The following is a 23,851-nucleotide window of genomic DNA, read 5'->3' as shown; positions in this document are numbered from 1 at the left end:
CTCTTTCTTTCTCTCTCTCGGAGGACCTGAGCACAGGGACCATATGTCAAGACTACCGGGCATGATGACTCCTTGCTGTCCCCAGTTCACCTGGCCTTGCTGCTATTCCAGTTTCAACTGTTCTGCCTGCGGTTATGGAACCCCTACCTGTCCCATACCTGCTGTTTTCAACTCTTAATGATCGGCTATGAAAAGCCAACTGACATTTATTCCTGATTATTATTTGACCATGCTTGTCACTTATGAACATTTTGAACATCTTGGCCATGTTCTGTTATAATCTCCACCCGGCACAGCCAGAAGAGGACTGGGCACCCCTCATAGCCTGGTTCCTCTCTAGGTTTCTTCCTAGGTTTTGGCCTTTCTAGGGAGTTTTTCCTAGCCACTGTGCTTCTACACCTGCATTGCTTGCTGTTTGGGGTTTTAGGCTGGGTTTCTGTACAGCACTTCGAGATATTAGCTGATGTACGAAGGGCCATATAAAATAAACTTGATTTGATTTGATGATGCTGGCGTTTCCTTTATTTTGGCAGTTACCTGTACCTGCTCCTGAAGGACAGTGATGCTGTCTCATTGCAAGCTGATGGGGCTCCACTGGTTCAGCTGGTGGATGTTCTACTTCAGCATAACATGGGTGGAGATTGTTGCAATGTATGGTACCGGTCCGACCCTCCCTCCCTTCAGGGCAAATTGAATAGCAAGCACTATACCTCAATCATTCATAATAGAGTCTTTGCTCAGTTCGTAGTAGGTAATTGTTCGTTAATCAGTTCGTCAAGTTCACCAGTTCTATTCATTCTCAGCCTATGCAAATTAGTTAATCTTTCATATCAGACGGTGAGAGCAAAATTGTTGTTGATTTACCAAAATAGATTCCAATCGCAATATTTACAGTATTTTCTTATGACCACTGTGGAATTTTTTCTGATAATTGGGTATATTTCGCTTGAAGGTGACTTCCATGTATTTCTGATCACGGAAACAATCAAATAGTTTTTTGGGGGGTGGGGAGATAAACTTTTTCTATGGGTTTTCCTTAAATATGGGTATGAGCGATCATCAATCATGCAATATTCCATTTGTCCAGTAATTTAATAGTCCAAAAACTACTAAATGATTGTATTCATTGGGATGTGCAATAATTACATAGTTTCCATGTTTATGTGTTTCCACTTTTATGTGTCCAGCATTCCTGGATAGGTAATAATTTTTTGATTAGAATGTGTGTGCGTGCGTGCTTGCACTTCACTTCAGACAAACTCCTCATGAGGGCGCCAAATCACTTTACAGAGCGCCAAACTACTATGGCTGACCCTGTAAAACAACCCATTTCACAGCACCTTTTTCCTGTAGTTATATTGTTAGATTGTAGCATGGCTATACCACACAACCCAATCAAGTGCATTTATCATGCAATGTACTGTCCATGTTATGATGGCCCACATTTTTTCAAAAATATCATCTACTTTGTGGGTTACCTTTTATCTTGGAATGTTTGTCAAATTAGATTATGATCAATCATTAGATTAGATCAAAATTAATATGGTAAAGGCAGACGTTCTAGTCTTGAAACACATCTGAGAAGCAATCCATTCTGTATCCATGATTGAGAACTACATTGTTCAGCATTATAAACTTAGTACTGTATGTAATTACAAAACCTGTCAAGGTAAAGGAAACTAATAATCAACTGTTGATTGACAGATGAACAGACAAATACAGCCCACCTTATCTGCATAATCCATCACATGTGATCCATCCAGTACATAAACTGTAAGATATGGGAGTCTTGTTCCACTTCCAGCACAGTGGTCTACTCTGTCCGAACGTCACATCATTTAGTATTTATTAGGATCCTCTGACTCTGTCTTTACTAGCTCACAGCTCATTTCAACTAAGTAAGAGCAAATCATAACGGTAAGTTAGGAAGCAGACATTTTATATACATGCATTTTTGATATATTGTTTTTAAATGCTCCTCTGTGATTCTCTCCAGTGATTTTTACAGACGATAACCCACAATAGATGTGGATTTATGTGACATTGCTGTTGTTTGGTTTTACTTGAGTTGAGTGCAAGACATATCTATGTCATTTCACATTCTGGATTGTTTGGTGCAGTCTTTATTATGCTGCGCTAAATGTGAATGTAGAGATAACAATTTCATTGCAAATGTGGTCGAACTATCATATAATTGCTATAATTGCATTCATATAACTGAACATATAAATAATATAATTGCACGTGTGGTTGAACTATCATATATATACGTGTATATTGATGACTCAATTAGAGTGTTCTATATTATCTTCATACCTCGTATGATTCTTGTTATTTTTTGCTCTGCACCTTTCCCCCCCATTCTCCTTAAAGTGATCAGGTAAACACAGTTTGAGAAACCATGAAAGTTCAAACTATTTAGAAACCATTACCCGAAGGAGATTTTATGGTAAATCACACAATTTTTTTTACCACACAGTAGAATTTTATGGGTTGATAATACAACCATGCTCCTTCGTTGAGCAAAGGTTTTATTTCACTCACAGCATCAGTCGTGTCAAGCGTAGGCATATAGTTGTCTAGTACAATATTGAAATGAGGAATTATTACACGCACCCAGATGGGCAAAATACATTGCTGAATTGTAACACGGATTAAGTTTTACTGTGCCTTTACAATACATGCCTGTGTGTTACTATCTTTACAATACATGCTTGTGTGTTAATATCTTTACAATACATGCCTGTGTGTTACTATCTTTACAATACATGCCTGTGTGTTACTATCTTTACAATACATGCCTGTATCTTTACAATACATGCCTGTGTGTTACTATCTTTACAATACATGCCTGTGTGTTACTATCTTTACAATACATGCCTGTGTGTTACTATCTTTACAATACATGCTTGTGTGTTACTATCTTTACAATACATGCCTGTGTGTTACTATCTTTACAATACATGCCTGTGTGTTACTATCTTTACAATACATGCCTGTATCTTTACAATACATGCCTGTGTGTTACTATCTTTACAATACATGCCTGTGTGTTACTATCTTTACAATACATGCCTGTGTGTTACTATCTTTACAATACATGCTTGTGTGTTACTATCTTTACAATACATGCTTGTGTGTTACTATCTTTACAATACATGCTTGTGTGTTACTATCTTTACAATACATGCCTGTGTGTTACTATCTTTACAATACATGCCGGTGTGTTACTATCTTTACAATACATGCCTGTGTGTTACTATCTTTACAATACATGCCTGTGTGTTACTATCTTTACAATACATGCCTGTGTGTTACTATCTTTACAATACATGCCTGTGTGTTACTATCTTTACAATACATGCCTGTGTGTTACTATCTTTACAATACATGCCTGTGTGTTACTATCTTTACAATACATGCCTGTATCTTTACAATACATGCCTGTGTGTTATTATCTTTATAATACATGCCTGTGTGTTACTATCTTTACAATACATGCCTGTGTGTTACTATCTTTACAATACATGCCTGTGTGTTACTATCTTTACAATACATGCCTGTATCTTTACAATACATGCCTGTGTGTTACTATCTTTACAATACATGCCTGTGTGTTACTATCTTTACAATACATGTCTGTGTGTTACTATCTTTACAATACATGCTTGTGTGTTACTATCTTTACAATACATGCCTGTGTGCTACTATCTTTACAATACATGCCTGTGTGTTACTATCTTTATAATACATGCCTGTGTGTTACTATCTTTACAATACATGCCTGTGTGTTACTATCTTTACAATACATGCCTGTGTGTTACTATCTTTACAATACATGCCTGTATCTTTACAATACATGCCTGTGTGTTACTATCTTTACAATACATGCCTGTGTGTTACTATCTTTACAATACATGCCTGTATCTTTACAATACATGCCTGTGTGTTACTATCTTTACAATACATGCCTGTGTGTTACTATCTTTACAATACATGTCTGTGTGTTACTATCTTTACAATACATGCTTGTGTGTTACTATCTTTACAATACATGCCTGTGTGCTACTATCTTTACAATACATGCCTGTGTGTTACTATCTTTACAATACATGCCTGTATCTTTACAATACATGCCTGTGTGTTACTATCTTTATAATACATGCCTGTGTGTTACTATCTTTACAATACATGCCTGTGTGTTACTATCTTTACAATACATGCCTGTGTGTTACTATCTTTACAATACATGCCTGTATCTTTACAATACATGCCTGTGTGTTACTATCTTTACAATACATGCCTGTGTGTTACTATCTTTACAATACATGTCTGTGTGTTACTATCTTTACAATACATGCTTGTGTGTTACTATCTTTACAATACATGCCTGTGTGCTACTATCTTTACAATACATGCCTGTGTGTTACTATCTTTATAATACATGCCTGTGTGTTACTATCTTTACAATACATGCCTGTGTGTTACTATCTTTACAATTCATGCCTGTGTGTTACTATCTTTACAATACATGCCTGTATCTTTACAATACATGCCTGTGTGTTACTATCTTTACAATACATGCCTGTGTGTTACTATCTTTACAATACATGTCTGTGTGTTACTATCTTTACAATACATGCTTGTGTGTTACTATCTTTACAATACATGCCTGTGTGCTACTATCTTTACAATACATGCCTGTGTGTTACTATCTTTACAATACATGCCTGTATCTTTACAATACATGCCTGTGTGTTACTATCTTTATAATACATGCCTGTGTGTTACTATCTTTACAATACATGCCTGTGTGTTACTATCTTTACAATACATGCCTGTGTGTTACTATCTTTACAATACATGCCTGTATCTTTACAATACATGCCTGTGTGTTACTATCTTTACAATACATGCCTGTGTGTTACTATCTTTACAATACATGTCTGTGTGTTACTATCTTTACAATACATGCTTGTGTGTTACTATCTTTACAATACATGCCTGTGTGCTACTATCTTTACAATACATGCCTGTGTGTTACTATCTTTATAATACATGCCTGTGTGTTACTATCATTACAATACATGCCTGTGTGTTACTATCTTTACAATACATGCCTGTGTGTTACTATCTTTACAATACATGCCTGTATCTTTACAATACATGCCTGTGTGTTACTATCTTTACAATACATGCCTGTGTGTTACTATCTTTACAATACATGCCTGTATCTTTACAATACATGCCTGTGTGTTACTATCTTTACAATACATGCCTGTGTGTTACTATCTTTACAATACATGTCTGTGTGTTACTATCTTTACAATACATGCTTGTGTGTTACTATCTTTACAATACATGCCTGTGTGCTACTATCTTTACAATACATGCCTGTGTGTTACTATCTTTACAATACATGCTTGTGTGTTACTATCTTTACAATACATGCTTGTGTGTTACTATCTTTACAATACATGCTTGTGTGTTACTATCTTTACAATACATGCTTGTGTGTTACTATCTTTACAATACATGCCTGTGTGTTACTATCTTTACAATACATGCTTGTGTGTTACTATCTTTACAATACATGCTTGTGTGTTACTATCTTTACAATACATGCTTGTGTGTTACTATGTTACTATCTTTACAATACATGCCTGTGTGTTACTATATTTACAATACATGCTTGTGTGTTACTATCTTTACAATACATGCTTGTGTGTTACTATCTTTACAATACATGCTTGTGTGTTACTATCTTTACAATACATGCTTGTGTGTTACTATCTTTACAATATATGCCTGTGTGTTACTATCTTTACAATACATGCTTGTGTGTTACTATCTTTACAATACATGCTTGTGTGTTACTATCTTTACAATACATGCTTGTGTGTTACTATCTTTACAATACATGCTTGTGTGTTACTATCTTTACAATACATGCCTGTGTGTTACTATCTTTACAATACATGCTTGTGTGTTACTATCTTTACAATACATACCTGTGTGTTACTATCTTTACAATACATGCTTGTGTGTTACTATCTTTACAATACATGCCTGTGTGTTACTAGCTTTACAATACATGCTTGTGTGTTACTATCTTTACAATACATGCTTGTGTGTTACTATCTGTACAATACATGCTTGTGTGGTACTATCTTTACAATACATGCTTGTGTGTTACTATCTTTACAATACAGGCCTGTGTGTTACTATCTTTACAATACATGCCTGTGTGTTACTATCTTTACAATACATGCTTGTGTGTTACTATCTTTACAATACATGCCTGTGTGTTACTATCTTTACAATACATGCCTGTGTGTTACTATCTTTACAAAACATGCCTGTGTGTTACTATCTTTACAATACATGCCTGTGTGTTACTATCTTTACAATACATGCCTCCTGTGGCTTGATTATTCCACCGAGTTGATGATGAGGCTGCTTTAAGATACTTGAGGAGGTTGTTGTTGACCTTCTGTCTTGTCGCGGTGTTCTTGTTCTTTTGTTTTCCTGTTGCCTGGGCCCTAATTCTATCACCAGAAGGTTGGAGAGTCAAGCATCTCCTGTGTCTTCACTGAAGGTTGTGATGCATGTGTGTGTGTGTGTGTAAGAGAGGGAGAGAGGAAGTGTGTGTGTGCACGCACGCATATATGTGTGTTAGAGACCATCTACCAGGTGCATAGGATTAGGCTCTTGGCAGCCATTCAAAAATGATCAAATCAGCGTTTCGCTTAATTGCTAATTAACTCAACTAGGCTTACTTTGTGCAGTGCACTTGAGTCCGAGCCGGGTCTTTGTGGGGTTATTAGAGGTTGTGTTGTAAGTCATCGGGATCATGCTAACTAAGGTGGCACTCCAATTGACTGGCAAGTACATGTCCTTCAAGGTGTAATATTTCAAAGTTGTCAATCTACTAACCATGTTAAATAGGTCATGTTTATCTTCTGAGGTGGTTAGCATACAATATTTGCTGTTGTCCTAGGTTTGAATTAGACATTGACTGTTGGAAGTACTAATGGACTGAACCAATGCTTAACCCACTCACGGGGTGCCGGCGCTAATACTTTGATATTTGTTGGGTTTCCGTCATTGATCATTCACTTTGCGAATGCCTATCACCCCTGAAAGAAGTTTTAATACTGATGTTTTCATTTGTTTTCATTACGGTAGGAAAGAATGAAAGTCGACTATCTACAGAACATGCCTTCATCAGACGCAACCAGAAGCTACACCTTCACCAGCAATGAGGGGAAGCGCTGTGTGGCATGGAGACGCTATGATGGGTCTATGTATTTCACCGCTGAGCCTGAAGAGTGAGTATACCTCAACCTTACTATAGTATGTTCCCATATTACAGTATTTTAAGTACACCATAAAGGAGTAATCACCTAACCATGGATCTGTTAACTGAAAGTTTCATAGCTACCATAGCACTTAACTCCTCTTGAATACCCAGCCCCACATCAGCAAGGGAGTAACGATTGTCAAATCAATGTTGACGGTCAATCGTCTGTGAACTGAAAAAACTGAACTGAACAAAATTTGCCAGTTTAGGTACTTGGCTCTTCAATGAGTGTGAAAGTGTTTGTCTGTTTGCAAATGTCTATGTTCTATTCTTTGCATAACTTGTTATTGAATACAACTCAAGTAGAGAACCTGCACTTAATTTTCTCTATTCTCTTTGAGGCTGGTTGACCCGGTCGTCAAAGCCATTAAGGGTGGTGCTGTGGGTGCTCTGACGGAGATGGTGAAGACTGGGAGAAACCTGACGGAGAGGAATAAGTTGGGGTGGCTGCCTCTGCACGAGGCTGCAACCCATGGGAAGAAGGAATGCCTTGATATCTTACTGGAAGGTGAGCCACAAAGTTTTGGGATTGTGCCAATCCCCATACCATCATACCCTATAAAATATCAAAACTATTTTTGGAATTCCTGTTGCATCTGTTTTTAGCCCCCTTCAACCAGGCATGGAATGTAAATAAATTAGCACTAGTGTCGAAAGAGACCTTTTAACTCACAATACTTACTGCATTAATTTCAAAACCACTTCTTGCTGAATACCCAGGGATAGGCTAGCGATAATGTATGAAGGTTTACTTTGCTAATCAAGTGCCATGCCAGGTTTTTGACTTGACACGGTCTGATTTCACAGTATCTTCTCAATTCTGCATCGTCTAAATGCCATGTGATTCTTAAACACCCAACATTTTAAACTGTCAATATGATCACGCTTGCTCACACAAATGATAATCCTGTCCTGTCATTGAATCCAGCCCATCCTGAGGTGATTAACAGGCGCACAATGAAGGACCAGACTCCTCTCTTCCTAGCTGTGGTGGCTGAACATGTGTCCTGCGTTCAGTGCCTGCTGGAGAAAGGAGCTAACCCCGTCCTCGCTGACAAGGACAGGGAAACCCCTCTATATAAAGGTACATACCTATGCATAAAGGACACCCGCATGCCATTCTTTGAGACAATGATTGCAAGTTTGGGTAATGCGAAGTTATTAAGTCACATAACCTAATCTTACAGTGTCCATATAAAGACAGCATCAATCTAGCTCATTTAGTTTTTTAACATTCAGATTTATAGCCATGGGATGATCGGGCTATATTCAACAAAACATGTGTTCACTGTTTCTCTCCCTCTCTCTAACAATCCATCCATATGTCCCGTTCAAAGCTTGCGAGGGAGAGAATGTTGAGATGGTGGCAATGCTTTTGGGCTTTGGGGCCGGGGTGAACAAGCATTGTATTCAGGGCTGGACCGCCCTCCACGAGGCTGTGATCCGCAACAACATGGAGATATGTGAGCTGCTGATGAGGGCGGGGGCCAAGCTCAGTCCAGTCAACATGTATGGTATCACTCCCCTGTTCGCTGCAGCCCAGACTGGACATGCTGAAGTCCTGAACTTCCTCATCACCAACGGTAACCAGTATGCTGGCTTGAGCGTGGAAGTGTGTTGATTTGCTTAAGTACAGATAAAAGCTTTTGTCATCAGCTTTATTAGATATGTGACTCCTATCACAAATCCAGGATGAATTTATTATATTTTTTAAAGTGTTTTTTCTCCCGCAAGACAATGTGATTGTGTTAATTAAAACAAACAGCATGCCACTGAAGTCGTACATCCTAAACTCTAAAGAAAGTTCTTAGTGACATTTGTCTCGCGTAAAACGTCTGTGTGGGCCCTTTGATGATACAGGTGCAGACGTTAACAGCCAGGCGAACGATGGGGCCACACCGCTCTATGAAGCCTGTAAGAACGGACATGGGGAGATCGTGGAGCTCCTGCTGTCTCAGAAAGCAGATGCCAACAAACCCACCAAAGCTGGACTTCTGCCCATTCATATCGCTGCCCAACGTGGATATGATGAGTAGGTAGAAATATCATACATTCTCATACAATAACTACATTTTTACCACAATATGAATGGATTTGATGTCAAGGAAATCTTCATTCAAAGATTTTGTGTGAATAAAGGTATCTATTCTCATCTCCATTTTCACTTTATGGTGTTATGTGTAACGTCACTAGAGAATGAATGTGTGTGTGAGTGCATGTGTGCTAAGGTGCGGAGAATCCGAGCAGGTGGTCAGTCCAGTTCAAGTGTTCAGCAGTCTGATTGATTGTAGATAGAAACTGTCACTGAGTCTATTGGGATCAGGCGTCATGCTCCGATACCATCTGCCCAACGGAGAGGGAGTAAACAGCTCGTGACTGGGGTGTGAGGGGTCCTTGACAATGCTGTTGGCCTTCCTCAGGAACCGTTTCTAGTAGATATCCTAGATGGGTGGGAGTACGGTCCCAGTGATGTACTGGGCAGACTTCACCACCCACTGGAGGGCCTTGCGGTCAGGGACTGAGCAATTCCTGTACCAGGCCGTGATGCAATCTGTCTGGAAGATCTAAATGGTGCAGTGGTAGTATTTGGAGAGGACCCGTGGTGGCATGTCAAATTTCTTCAGCCGCCTTAGGAAGTGGAGACGCTTTTGCACCTTTTTGCCAAGAGTGGTGGTGTTGTTGGTACATCCACCTCCACCATGTTCCCCACTGCCCAACGACACCACCCTCACGAGGGATGACATTCCTTGTCGCCTCCACTGCCTGATATTCATTCCACCGCCACCAAATCGGCCGCAGCCCAATTTTTCCTCAGTAATTCTTCTAACTACAAGATCCGAGCTCAAGATCACGCCATAATCTTTACCACCAAATGCTGTAAGAGGACTGCACTTCCTCTTTTTGCGTCACCTCGATTCCCATCTCAGCTCAGACGTTTACCATTCATATCATCTACCCCTGCCCTCTGGACACTCAGGGCATTAGAACTACCATCCATCCATTCAAACCATCAAGCCCTCTGACATGTTCACGTTCTCGCACGTCTCGGGAGTCCTGACCCTTCCTCTTTGGAGATTAACTCTGGGCCGAGAAGCAGAGACCACCAGGACTCCCACCCCAACACTGTCTTCATCTCTCCCTCCCGATCCTTTAATGACCAAGTAACCAACAACCTGAACCATCAAGCTCCATCGACCATCCTGAACCATCAAGCTCTATTGACCATCCTGAACTTTCAAGATCCTTCAACAATCCTGAACCTTCAAGATCCTTTCACCATCCGGTCTATCAAGATCCTTCATCCATCCTGAACCATCAAGCTTCTTCAACCATCCAAAACTGTCATGCTCGTTGAGTCATCCAGAGTTATCCTCCAATCATGCGACAGCATCTCTCATGATGCCTACCAAGAAGTTTTCATTCTACAACCACCTAAAAATCATCTAACCTCATTCGAAGCCTGCATGACGTCATTGCACATTCATACCTTGTAACCTTTTCCTGCATTAAAATATCTCAAACATATTTATGTTGAAGATGTGGTCTGTACCTAAAGTAGTGAACCAACAGTTATTGTTAGACAAAGCAGAATGTGCTGTAGATCTTCACCTAACCACACAAGGATTCTTTGAACCTCTTCCCTAATCTCCTATCCTGTCGGCTATTCCCTATGCTTTTCCTATTCAGGATCGTGTCCAGACTGATCCAAGTCACCAGCAAGTTCAGAGTGCGACGCAGTGGCATCAGTCCCCTCCATCTTGCTGCCGAACACAACAAAGACAACACCCTGGAGGTTCTGATCGAGGCAGACTTCGACGTCAATGCCAAGCTGTCCACCGACCGCTCTTCCATATACCAGGATCGACGAACCACTGCACTCTATTTCGCAGTCACCAACAGCAACGTTGATGCTGCCGCCATGCTTCTTGAGGCCGGCGCAAACCCAAACCTGGACATCTTCAACCCGCTACTGGTGGCTGTGAAGCAGGGTTGTGTCCAAATGGTGTGCTTACTGGTGGAGCACAGGGCAGACGTCAATGTTAAAATCCCAACTCACCCCACCTCGTTCCCGGCAAGTGTCATGTTCTGTATGAAGTATCTATCTCTGCTCAAGTACCTCATGGACAATGGCTGTGACGCCCTATCCTGTTTCAAGTGTGAGCATGGCACCAAACCACACCCACCGATGAGGAATGTATACAAGGATGACCTAGGTCTCTGCCACGAGGAGCCCGGTGTGCAGGTAGGTGGGATTAGCAGAAATATGGTTATTTTGTGGTTTGAGAGAAAATATGTTTGGGCAAGAGATCAAACAGGAAATTACATGCTAGGTGGTTGGTTGGGGGTGGTCGACATGGGAATGTCAATAGTTTGAATCCAGGCACATTTAGTTTTTTACTGTTTTGTTTTCTAACCCTTACCTTAACCACTTGTTTGCATGCCAAAGTAGAACCTTACCCCAACCACTCACCGGCATGCCTCAACATAACCTGTTCAACTTGCATGTACATTTCTGTCATTTTGGGATTCAGAGAATCCGAGAGCGATTCTCAGGCTCTTAGAATTCTGTGTTTGTTGTGAGATCAAGTTGGCCACTCGTTTATTTAAATTTGATGGTAACGGTAACCACTGCGCTGGCCCCCCAAAACCAGAGACTAGGGAGCAGTTTTACCACAGAATTCAAATAACTTAATTGCAGTTACATTTGCGGCAACTTGTGGCATTATGCTTCTAAATGCATTATGTATAGCATTACTTGATTCTGTCAAGGCTCAGGAGAAGACCCAGATGCAGACAGTTTCGAAGTAACAAAAGTTTATTACAAAAACAGGGGGGCAGGCAAACGACAGGTCAACGACAGGCAGAGGTCAGTAATCCAGGGTGGTGTGACAAGGTACAGAACGACAGGCAGGCTCAGGGTCAGGGCAGGCAGAATGGTCAAAAAATGGGAAAGCTAGAAAAAAGGAACAATAGACAGAAAGGTGCATGGGAAAAAAACGCTGGTTGGCTTGACGAAACAAAACAAACTGGCAACAGACAAACACAGGTATAAATACACTGGGGATAATGAGGAAGCTGGGCAACACCTGGAGGGGGGTGGAGACAAGCACAAAGACAGGTGAAGCAGATCAGGTTGTGACAGATTCCTTTTTCTACTCTACTGTCAGTTCTGTGACATTATCTCCAGTCCCTCAATGCGTCATTGGGCAGGACCCATCATAGATGCACTTCTAGACTACGTCGGTAATGTGCAGCTGTGCTCCAGACTCACTGAACATCTGGACAGCTACGACGCCTGGGCTTGTATCAAGGAGAAATCGAGTGAGTACCTTCTTCATCAGGGTCCAACTCTGTCTAAACAGGTTAGATATATTTACACAAGTTTGCAACAACTTTCAAATGTGTCAAAAAGGACATTTAAGGGTGACATTTCCCCTCACAGTTCCCCCTCACAGAAATTGTTCAAGCAAAGTCACAACATAAATTGCGTTGCAGATTATAATTTCACTTAGTTTACAGTGCAGGTGGCTTTGCGACAGGACAATGTTGCCCTAAGACATTTCCTAGTGAGTACAGGATTTTCCTTCTTCCATATGATTTTATAACAGTGTAACTAATGATTATCTTATGGAGAACCTATACTTGTGCATGCCAATCCTTTATTCAACAGTGCCCCCACGGAGCCTTTTGCAGTTGTGCAGGCTGAAGATCCGACAACGGGTGGGAGTCCACAGACTGAGGCAGATCAGCACCTTACCCCTACCGGGAAGACTTGTCAACTTTCTGAACCACGAGGAGTGATCCATAGCACAACAAGGACACTGGCATGGAATTCAATACTGTAGAGTTGTTAACATTCTGTTTATGCATGTGATTGTGTCTGGTTAAAGGTAAATTCTATAAGATTACATTTAATTGTAATAAAAGGATTGACAAAGCTCATATGAGTTTACCACATCCTGAATCAATGCAAATGTAATCCTTATTCTTTTACATTTTGGTTTACACACAAACATTTAGGAAACAATGTGGTAAGCCACCGAACGTACCAAACAAACCCCTTCATTCAAAGAAAATTGAAGGAGCATGACAGATCTGGCATTCTATTTCAACGCAAAGCGTGTCATCCGGACTTGTTAGAGCAGGAAATCTTGCATTTTGTTACAATGGTGCTCTTACTTGATTTCACCCTTTATGAAAAATTGTTTTTTAACCTTGTTGCTTTTATTTCTTAAAGTAGAAGTGAAAAATGTACGTATCAGTATTTAGTTTTTATATATGGAGTGAAACTTATATTCAATACTTATTGTGTGAATGCATATGCTTAATAAGCTCCCACCTTTATTTGTCTATCCATGTTACATGTACCTACACCGTGTCACGTTATACATTTGATTTTTGTTGTGTTATTCATAAATTACTGTTGAACGGCTTGCAGCTTTAAGACTTTTGGTGTAATCAACCTTGGGAAGTTACATATTCCTAGGAAATAAATGAACTGTACTTCCAGTAAACGACATCCACATGAAGTCAGATAACACACACATACATCCCCCTTAAGCTCTACAGCCCCTTCTCCATTCCATTTTCACAACAGAGCCCAGTGTTTGGAACACAACACTCCCTGCGCCCTTTGACCCCAAGCACTTTCAAGTCCCCTACACCTGCCTCCCCCAGCCAGTGTCTCTCAGAAGGTCAAAGGGACTATGAGGCTCACAGTGGATGGAAGCAGCAGCGGATATGCTGGCTTTGCATATCATTGTGTTCCCCCATGAGGACGGCTAAAAATACATGGGCCACTATAACCACCACCTGCTAGAAGAGGCCGGAGCGCTGGTTCAGGGTCAGATATTATCTTTAATCCTCCTGATGTTTAAAGTTAGGATTTGCTGTTTGATAATCTGATCCTAGATCTGTGGTTAAAGGAGACTTCTACCTCGAGCGAGTGAGTTTTTGGTACTGATGGGGAGCACAGGAGGGATAGTTCTGAGCTCTCTCTAGAACAGAACCAGTAAGAAAATCTGTAAGAACAGAGTTTGTCAACGACAGTCCTGGGTCCCCAATGAGTATGCAGGTTTATGGAAGGGGATTGCTAGTTCAAATCCCAGGTCTGATGGGGAAAATCAGGCAGAATGTAATCAGCATCCCTCATACTAAAACCCTTTCTTAGGGCTAAAAAGATAAACAGATTTGTAGATGTGGACCACTTCATTGTATAACCCCAGAAGGGACCTCATAATAAATGTCATGGCTTGAATGGTTGGATCATAGTGCTTATAAAACTAGCGTGAGGGTTATGGGTCTGAAAATAATTGTGGCTAGACTTGTACTGCTTTTTAAATTGTTATGTATGGATTATAAATGTGTTATGAAGTCCTTATGTTGGTACCCTTCATTAAAGTGTTACCCAATACGGAATACAGTATGTGTTAACTTTAAATCACTGTGGATTAAAGTTTCTGCTAAATGTACCAAGTAACACCACTGATTCCCTACCATCTACCATCCTACAGGTTTTCAGTACAGCTGATTCTACATATTAGCTGCTCACCAAGACCTTAGCTAGCTGAATCAGATATGCTAGGTTAGGGTTGGACTGAAAACCTACAGGACACTAGATCTCCAGGAAGAGGGATGGACAGCTCTGTGCTACACCAAGGGAAAACAACCACATGTAGACCTTACTGAACATCTACACTCCACTAGGTGGTAATATAGCTCCACTGCATTGCACAGAGACCAGCAGGAGCATTCAAATTGCTAACTAACAGAACAATATTCAGTCTTATATCTGCAAGTTGTGTTGAAATTTAAATTGTTCCTTTTTCCTGATGCTATCTTGATCTATGTTTAAGAAATTAACACTTGGAATGACGGAGTACATAGGCCTAGACCATTCTGAAAATATTTTATTCTTGGATGGCATATAAGCCTTTGCACCTCGTCAAATTAACTACTAATTAAGCCTTTGCCAATTTTCATTTGAACTATTTTTTATAACATAAGGGCACTGGAACAAATCAAACCAAATCAAATGCAACTTTATTTAGGGCTCTATTCAATCCGCATTGCATAAATTCAGTGTTACAGCATTATTGAGATGTTAAGGTTCCCATGTTAGTGGAGACCACATTCACAGAAAATCCTGCAGATGTCAGCTCAATAGGAAATCACCTTTAAATGTCTAGCGCCCTATCTGTAATGCTTCAGCAATACATTTATACATATCAACACACTTTAAACATATCATTTATATGGCATTTAAACATATCAACACACTTTACATTCAAATTAACAAAGTAACACATATATATATTTTTTAAAGACAAAGTGTTTTATTGTGAGAAAGACAGAAAAAATATATAATAAACAAAGAAGGAAGAGAGCTTGTTTTGGTTCAATTAGCCAGATGAGGAAACTCTTTTTGGCACTCGCTTCAACTGGCCAATCATCTCACAAATCCAACTGTAGGCTGCAGTCCCTTGGTATGTCCCAAATGACACCCTATTCTCTCTATAGTGCTCTATATTTCCAACTCCCACTTGCCATTTGGGACACAGTCCCAACTCCCAGTTAGGCATTTGTGAAGTTGGGTCTGTGTCAGAGAGGTCAAGAAAGAACATGAATTATCTCCTAACCAGTGGTTAGGACGAGGATGGGATTATTGCCCTTTGTTTTGGGAAAAAGTCTGGAGTGGACAAATAATGCTGACCAAAGGCAGTCCACTGCAGGATAGTCTATCACATTCTCCTGAGTGACTACAACAACACTGTTGTACAGGCCTGACTGTTTTAGTTGGGAAATAGTTTTGTTGAGAATACACACTTGTCTATGTCAGACTACAACAGCTCTATGATTCGTTTTCAGCTCAAGGACCAGGGAATAATGGTTACACTTTCAATGAGCCATTTTTTTTGTAATGCATTAAAGATTATACATACTTAAGGATTTATATGGAATGCGCCCGAAATGGCATCCTTTTCCATTCATAGTGCACTACTTTTGACATGGGCCCACAGTCCCCACCTCGAGGACAAAATATTTTAGTGGCCCCTCTTGGTGGAGGAGAGAAATTGTGCTGCAATTTTACACATTTTGCCATGGGGTGTAGATAAAATGTTGCCGTTTTTAAGAAAATTGTCTGCAATTCTACACATTTTTCCATGGGGCAGAGAGAACATTATTTAATGTGATTCTACTCATTTTGCCATGGGATGGAGAAAATATGCGTAATCTGTGTATAATGTAGGTAGAGGAGCCTCTGATCTTATCTGTAGGGAGCCTCATTGAACTCACGGCCCCAACTGTTCGCCACCTCTGTCACACAATTCCCCCGTCAGCCACACATGACGGAAAAAACACCCTTGCTAGGGAACATTCAGCACCCTGTCTCTTTCTTGCTTTTTCACACCTGTCCTTGTAACAGAACGACGGATGACACGTGAATTGACAACATGGGGTCTTTCTCTTCTTACACTCAGGAAAACCCCTCCTTTCTTTCACCCATCAGCCACACATGACGGACAAAACACCCTTGCTCGGGAATAGTCTGCACCTCTGTATCTTTCTCACTTTCTCACACCCGTCCTTTTAAAAGAACAGCGGATGACATGTGAATTGACAAAATGCGATCTTTCTCTTCTTATAATCAGGAAAACCCCTCCTTTCTGCATGTTTTTGTTGTTGTTTTTGCTGTCTTTTGTTTAAATATGGATGCCGACTTCTGTTGGTTGGGGTGTGTGGTGTATTGGGGGCCGCAAAGGGACCCCCTGTCAGTTGTGACTACTCTGTGGTAGAGTGAGGTAGTGTGGACTGTCAGACTTTGAAAAGTGGTCCGACACCCATTTGACTTATTCACTGACCCGGGCCCATGGCCCACTGCTTCCATGCTGTCAATCACAGGAAGGTGAAATAAGGCTGTATTTTGAGCTACCAAGGCTCTCTCACAAACACGTACTGTATGTATTGGGTATATATACACACAAGCATACATGCTGATGTGAACATTGAAATTCAATACTATAGAGTTAAAATTTGAATACAAACCCTGTGTGGGAATGTGTCACGTGACACCATAATGATGTCATTTTCTGGTCGTAAACTATTTGGGGGGTTTCTTTTGCAAACAGCTAAAGATGTATTTTCATGATGACATCAAAGTTCCAGTTCTCTGCCCCTTCCACTTGGAACAAGTTACAAAATAAAATAAAATGACAGGATTTTTGGTTTACAATGAAATAATGAAGCAACACAAACATATGCATACACACACATGATAACATATGCGCCATACACACACGTTCACATGGATTTTGTGTTGTAGTTATGTGGTAGTGGAGTAGGGGCCTGAAATTGGTTATGAATGTATTGGAATGTTTTTAAAATTGTATAACTGCCTTAATTTTGCCAGACCCCAGGAAGATAAACCTGATAAAATTCAAAAGTTAAATAAAACATTCTAGTTGTTATCTGGTCAGACAACCATATAACAAAATACAGTGCATTTAGAAAGTATTCAGACACATTTTGTTACGTTACAGCCTTATTCTAATCAATCTACACACAATACCCCGTAACGACTAAGCAAAAACAAGTTTTTAGAAAAGTTTCCAAATGGATATAAAAAAAAAACAGGAAATATCACATTCACATAAGTATTCAGACCCTTCACTCAGAACTTTGTTGAAGCAACTTTGGCAGCATTTACAGCATCAAGTCTTCTTGAGTATGACGCTACAAGCTTGGCACACCTGTATTTGGGGAAATTTTCCCATTCTTCTTTGCAGAACCTCTCAAGCTCAGTAAGGTTGGATTGGGAGCGTCGCTGCACAGCTACGTTCGATCAGGTTCAAGTCCAGGCTCTGGCTGGGCCACTCAAAAACATTCAGATACTTGTCCCGAAGCCAGCCCTGCGTTGTCTTGGCTGTGTGCTTAGGGGTGTTGTCCTGTTGGAAGGCGAACTTTACTGTAGTATTCACTGTAGTGTTTTTGCAGACATTACTGTAGTATTCTATAGTATATGCAGTTTACTACAGTGTAAATACTGTAGTATTTCTGTAGTTTTTGCAGACTTTACATATTTCCTAAAGTGATTTTGATAAATCTTCTTTGACATAGAAGTGGGGGCTTTCTCCTTGAGGAAACCTACTGGACAAACACATTTTACATTTACATTTAAGTCATTTAGCAGACGCTCTTATCCAGAGCGACTTACAAGTACATTCATTCATACTTTTTTGTACTGGCCCCCCGTGGGAAACGAACCCACAACCCTGGCGTTGCAAGCACCATGCTCTACCAACTGAGCTACACGGGATACCGGAACTCTGAGGCATGCATCGAAGCAGTGTGCCGATGTGTGTATCAATTTATTGGAAGTTCTGTTCTGTGAAGGGAGTAGTACACAGCATTGTACGAGATCTTCAGTATCTTGGCAATTTCTCGCATGGAATAGCCTTCCTTTCTCAGAAAAAGAATAGACTGACGAGTTTCAGAAGAAAGTTATTTGTTTCTGGACATTTTGAGCCTGTAATCGAACCCACAAATGCTGATGCTCCAACTAGTCTAAAGAAGGACAGTTTTATTGCTTCTTTAATCAAAACAACAGTTTTCAGCTGTGCTAACACAATTGCAAAAGGGTTTTCTAATGATCAATTAGCCTTTTAAAACGATAAACTTGGATTAGCTAACACAACATGCCATTGGAACACAGGAGTGATGGTTTCTGATAAATGGGGCTCTGTACGCCTACGTAGATATTCCATTAAAAATCACCCGTTTCCAGCTACAATAGTCACTTACAACACTAACAATGCCTACACTGTATTTTTAATCAATTTTATGTTATTTTAAAGGACAAAAAATCTGCTTTTCTTTCTTATACGATGACATTTTTAAGTGACCCCAAACTTTTGAACAGTAGTGTACGTCATCAATGATGTCCAAAGCTTTGTTTGATTACATGCTTTTTCAAACCGTGTGTTGCAAAATGCAAGATCCCACTGATTTTGCTGTGGTCCAGGTGCTTTCACCGTAGGTATAATTAGGATTTTATATTAAAAGCTTCTCCTGGTAGCTTAGTAGGTACAGTAGGGATACAGATATCCTGCAGATTATTTTGAAAGGGAAATTGCTTTATGACCTTGCTTCAAAGGGGGAAAAATGTCTATTACCATAATTTGTAAGTGGAGGTTCCTCCAGGTAGGAAATCGAGGGTGGTTCTCCTCAGCACCCACTGAAGTGCGTACATTATGCTGTACACACACAGACCATCATGCACGCACACACACACACACACACACACACACACACACACTAGAGACCCACACCGCACCCGATCTACCAACTACTACACTATCAGTCGTGCTATTTCAGCTTCTCACAAATATGAAGGTGTTGTATTTGCCTGCATCAGGACATCGTTCCCCTCCTTTTTGTAGCTTCTTTAGATACCTCCCATCTTAGTCTGGAGCTATTTCAGTTGGGTCATCCTGACGACTAGACAAGGGCCTCCCTCTCCCTGCTTCCCTCGGCCCATTTAAAGGCTGTCACTTCCCCTTTGGTTCCCGCGCCCATCCAGCCTCCCTGGCAGTGCGACCGATGCATGAGTGTTCCAAATGGCCCAGACCGTCTAATTGCATTATCCTCAAATGGCACATCTGAGTCGAAGAGGTTAGAGCATGGTTCAGAGCATTGCTCATTTGCATTCCTTTGGTCGCTCTTGTTCTCTACTGTACCCCCCCATCCATCCCTTCATCCATCTCTCCCTCCCTTCCTGACTATCACCACTTGCACAGATTTTGTACACTGACTGTGTCACTTGTGTGGTGATAACTTATGCAGTACATCACGTGTGCGTGGTCTGCTTCACCTGATATCAGATATGTGTGGATCATACATTTCTGAAATGTATGACGAAGGTCAGTAAATAAATATCCTTCTTCCTGGGTATGATACATTTGTTCCTATTTCCTTCACTGGTATTGGCTGACTTAGCCAATAAGTCCATACAATACATGGGTGGGACCTAAAATTGAAATCCTATTCAAAATCATTCCTAGGCAAAAAGTTTGCTTTCATTTTAGAGGGATCCTGGTACACACACACACGCTTTTGATTGGCATGCAGACTCGCAGCTGTCAGTTTAATTGACCTGCGGCGGCCCGTAATAACAAACCATCTTCTTGCCGAAGGCAGCCACATGATTGACAGCAAAGCTATCCTTCCACTGAGGAAGGAGCTGCGGGTATGACCGAGCAATCCATCAGCACTCCACGACGTTTGGGGGAAAGCCACAACGACTAATGAGGACGTGAATATTAAGTCTGGGGTCGGCTCACGTTGTTGACACTTTGCTGATAGGATGCTTGATTTGTTGTGCGAGGCGCAAAGCAGAAACACTGGCTTGGTATAATTCAAAACTGCATGGCTGTCTTCTATTGCTTTGACACAGCTTAATAAAACAAATCCTTTACATCTAGGGAGTCCTGAATAAAAAAAACTGATTTGCCAGTTTTGACCAAAGGCGCGTTGGAGGAAGTAGTATGTTTTGGTTAAGACCATTGGAAGTGAGAACATGGAATGTGCCATTTCCCACAGCATGAAACTATTCTTTCAAATCTAAAAGTAGACAGTCAAGTCCCCTGTTTACCCTGCTGAAACATACAGCATAGACCAGCATAGGCTGGTGACCAGCATTCATTGTGTTTTCACTGGTGACCAGCCTTCATTGTGTTTTCACTGGTGACCAGCCTTCATTGTGTTTTCACTGGTGACCAGCCTTCATTGTGTTTTCACTGGTGACCAACCTTCATTGTGTTTTCACTGGTGACCAGCCTTCATTGTGTTTTCACTGGTGACCAGCCTTCATTGTGTTTTCACTGGTGACCAGCCTTCATTGTGTTTTCACTGGTGACCAGCCTTCATTGTGTTTTCACTGGTGACCAGCCTTCATTGTGTTTTCACTGGTGACCAGCCTTCATTGTGTTTTCACTGGTGACCAGCCTTCATTGTGTTTCACTGGTGACCAGCCTTCATTGTGTTTTCACTGGTGACCAGCCTTCGTTGTGTTTTCGCTGGTGACCAGCCTTCATTGTGTTTTCACTGGTGACCAGCCTTCATTGTGTTTCACTGGTGACCAGCCTTCATTGTGTTTTCACTGGTGACCAGCCTTCGTTGTGTTTTCGCTGGTGACCAGCCTTCATTGTGTTTTCGCTGGTGACCAGCCTTCATTGGGTTTTCTCTGGTGACCAGCCTTCATTGTGTTTTCGCTAGTGACAAGCCTTTGCTGTGCTTTCGCTGGTGACCAGCCTTCACTGTGTTTTTGCTGATGACTAGCCTTCACTGTGTTTTGGACACTAGTGACCAGTATAAGCTGGTCACCAGCATACCAGCATATACTGGTCACCCGCAAAACCAGCATCAAGCTGGTTTACAAAGTGATGTCTAATTCCTATTGGAATCCAGCCTGAGTGGGATAGTGACGTGCAGCTTATGAACGATTTGTTCTTTTTGAACTACTCTTTTTACTGACTCGAGAGCCATGATTCGTTTTTTCTGAGGGACACATTTTTGTCATTCGTTTGACCTGTTGGCTGCAATGAATTCTACAGCAGGATTAATACGCAATCCTCCACACCGGAGATGTATTCCGACCAATAACTGGCTGTCATATATGCTCTCAAGCAAAATAGATAATGCTGCAGGCTGCATAGAGAAGAGAAATACATGTTTAGAACTGATAATTGATCTCATTAATTCTTATCATTAATTTATTATTGAATGTTATGATGGACACATCTTTGTAGAACCAACTAGTCCGGTTGCACCCACAACTAGACCTCTTTTCAAATGTACCAATAAATGATTGTATTTGTATGCCTAGCAAACCAAAATGTGCATTGTTGAAAAGCACGCTTTTACGTCTCAGTCACAAATGACAGCACCAATAATCCCTGTATGGTAAAGAAGATGTGAATGAGAGCCTTGTAGAATCCTGACTATTTCGAGTGCTCTGGGCATCAAATTAATTCAAAGAGTCAGTAAAAGGATCCAACCTTCCCATCACCAGAGTAGGGATAGCCAACAATCGTAAATTAAACCATAACAACTATTTCAGTGACGGGTGCAATAAATCAAACTAAATCGAACAGATTGGATTAGTTTAGAAAAATGTATGTTATTTCATTTTGTGTAGAATAAGATAAATTAATTGATGAAGTAATCAATGTACATGCAAAACACAGATATTGAAACAAACAATTCTAAAAATCTAACTGCAATACAGCATGCTGGGAAATATAATAATGTTGAGTGGTTTTGCAGACCAGTTTGACCAGCATAGACAAAAATAAGGTTATTGAGGGCCACTTTGTCAGGGATGAGAGTAATATGCGTAGCCATATTTGTTTTTGTTTTGGGGGTGGGGGAGGGGGGGGTTATTTACTGCTGTACCACCAGGTCTGTGGGCATGAGAGAGATTGGTCACAGATTTAATGGCAAGAATTAACTTCTGCACTTTGCTAAAAGTTGTCCAGAATCAAGTCAATAATCGTCCGATTATCTGACAACACCAGTGTACATTAAGGCTTTGGGCATTTATTTGGGTGGAAGTGCATTCATGTTTATGCAGTGCCACTAGGTACAGTACATCTTTATTACCATTAACATACAGCGCCTTCAGAAAGTATTCACATTTCGTGTTACATCCTGAATCAAAACATGATTACATTTAGATTTTTTTGTCACTGGTCTACACACAATAACCCATAATGTCAAAGTGGAATTATACTTTTTTATATATTTTTTTAAACATTATTAAAAATGAAAACCTGAAATGTCTTGAGCCTATAGGTATTCAAACCCTTTGTTATGGCAAGCCTAAATAAGTTCAGGAGTAAAAATGTGTTTAACAAGTCACATAATAAATTGCATGGACTTACTCTGTGTGCAATAATAGTGTTTAACATGATTTCAAACACAGATTCTGTCACGACTCCTACCGCTCCTCTTCCTGTTCAGGTGGCGCTCAGCGGTCGTCGTCACCGGCCTACTAGCTGCCACCGATCCCTTTTCCCTTTTCTGTTGTTTTTGTCTGATTAGTAACACCTGTTTCTTGTTTGGGTTTTAGTTGGGCTATTTAAGCCGGTAGGCCCGCTTGCTCTTTGTGCGGGCTTATTGATTTTCCACTATGTTATTATGTTGTAGTGCGTGTTGTTAACCGGACTGGTTAGGTCCTGGTTTTGGGCATTTGTGTATGTGCGCCCAGTATCTTGGCGAGTACTATTTTTCCTGTGCGTAATAAAGCTCTATTTCTGTACCTCCTGCCTCCTGCGTCTGACTCCGCACCCACTACGCCCAGATTCCATCACAAAGAACAGAAAGGTTTTCCAATGCCTCCCAAAGATGGGTAGCTATTTGTAGGTGGGTAAAAAAGACCTTGAATATCCCTTTGAGCATGTTGAAGTTATTAAACTTTGGATGGTGTAT

The 23,851-nt window shown here is 40.6% G+C and overlaps 1 protein-coding gene across 2 annotated transcripts; it reads left to right on the top strand.

Annotated features, from left to right (window-relative positions):
- Positions 1-1,792: 1,792 nt before the first annotated feature.
- Positions 1,793-14,782, top strand: LOC129817331 (ankyrin repeat and SOCS box protein 2-like). 2 transcript variants are annotated; one of them, XM_055872453.1, is made up of 9 exons: positions 1,793-1,917; positions 7,189-7,331; positions 7,705-7,871; positions 8,292-8,447; positions 8,701-8,946; positions 9,224-9,395; positions 11,051-11,606; positions 12,532-12,685; positions 13,035-14,782. In XM_055872453.1, exons 2-9 carry the CDS (start codon positions 7,195-7,197, stop codon positions 13,163-13,165), a joined length of 1,719 nt encoding a protein of 572 aa, XP_055728428.1. In that variant the 5' UTR covers positions 1,793-1,917; positions 7,189-7,194; the 3' UTR covers positions 13,166-14,782. The 2 variants fall into 2 exon arrangements, with proteins under 2 accessions (XP_055728428.1, XP_055728427.1); XM_055872452.1 differs by having other exon boundaries at positions 12,532-13,117.
- The last annotated feature ends 9,069 nt before the right edge of the window (positions 14,783-23,851 follow it).

This window comes from Salvelinus fontinalis, chromosome 20 (genome assembly GCF_029448725.1).
Source record: "Salvelinus fontinalis isolate EN_2023a chromosome 20, ASM2944872v1, whole genome shotgun sequence".
NCBI classification, from domain to species: Eukaryota; Metazoa; Chordata; class Actinopteri; order Salmoniformes; family Salmonidae; genus Salvelinus; species Salvelinus fontinalis.
The sequence above is the reverse complement of the archived record's forward strand: the minus strand, read 5'-3'. Positions and strand labels throughout refer to the sequence as shown.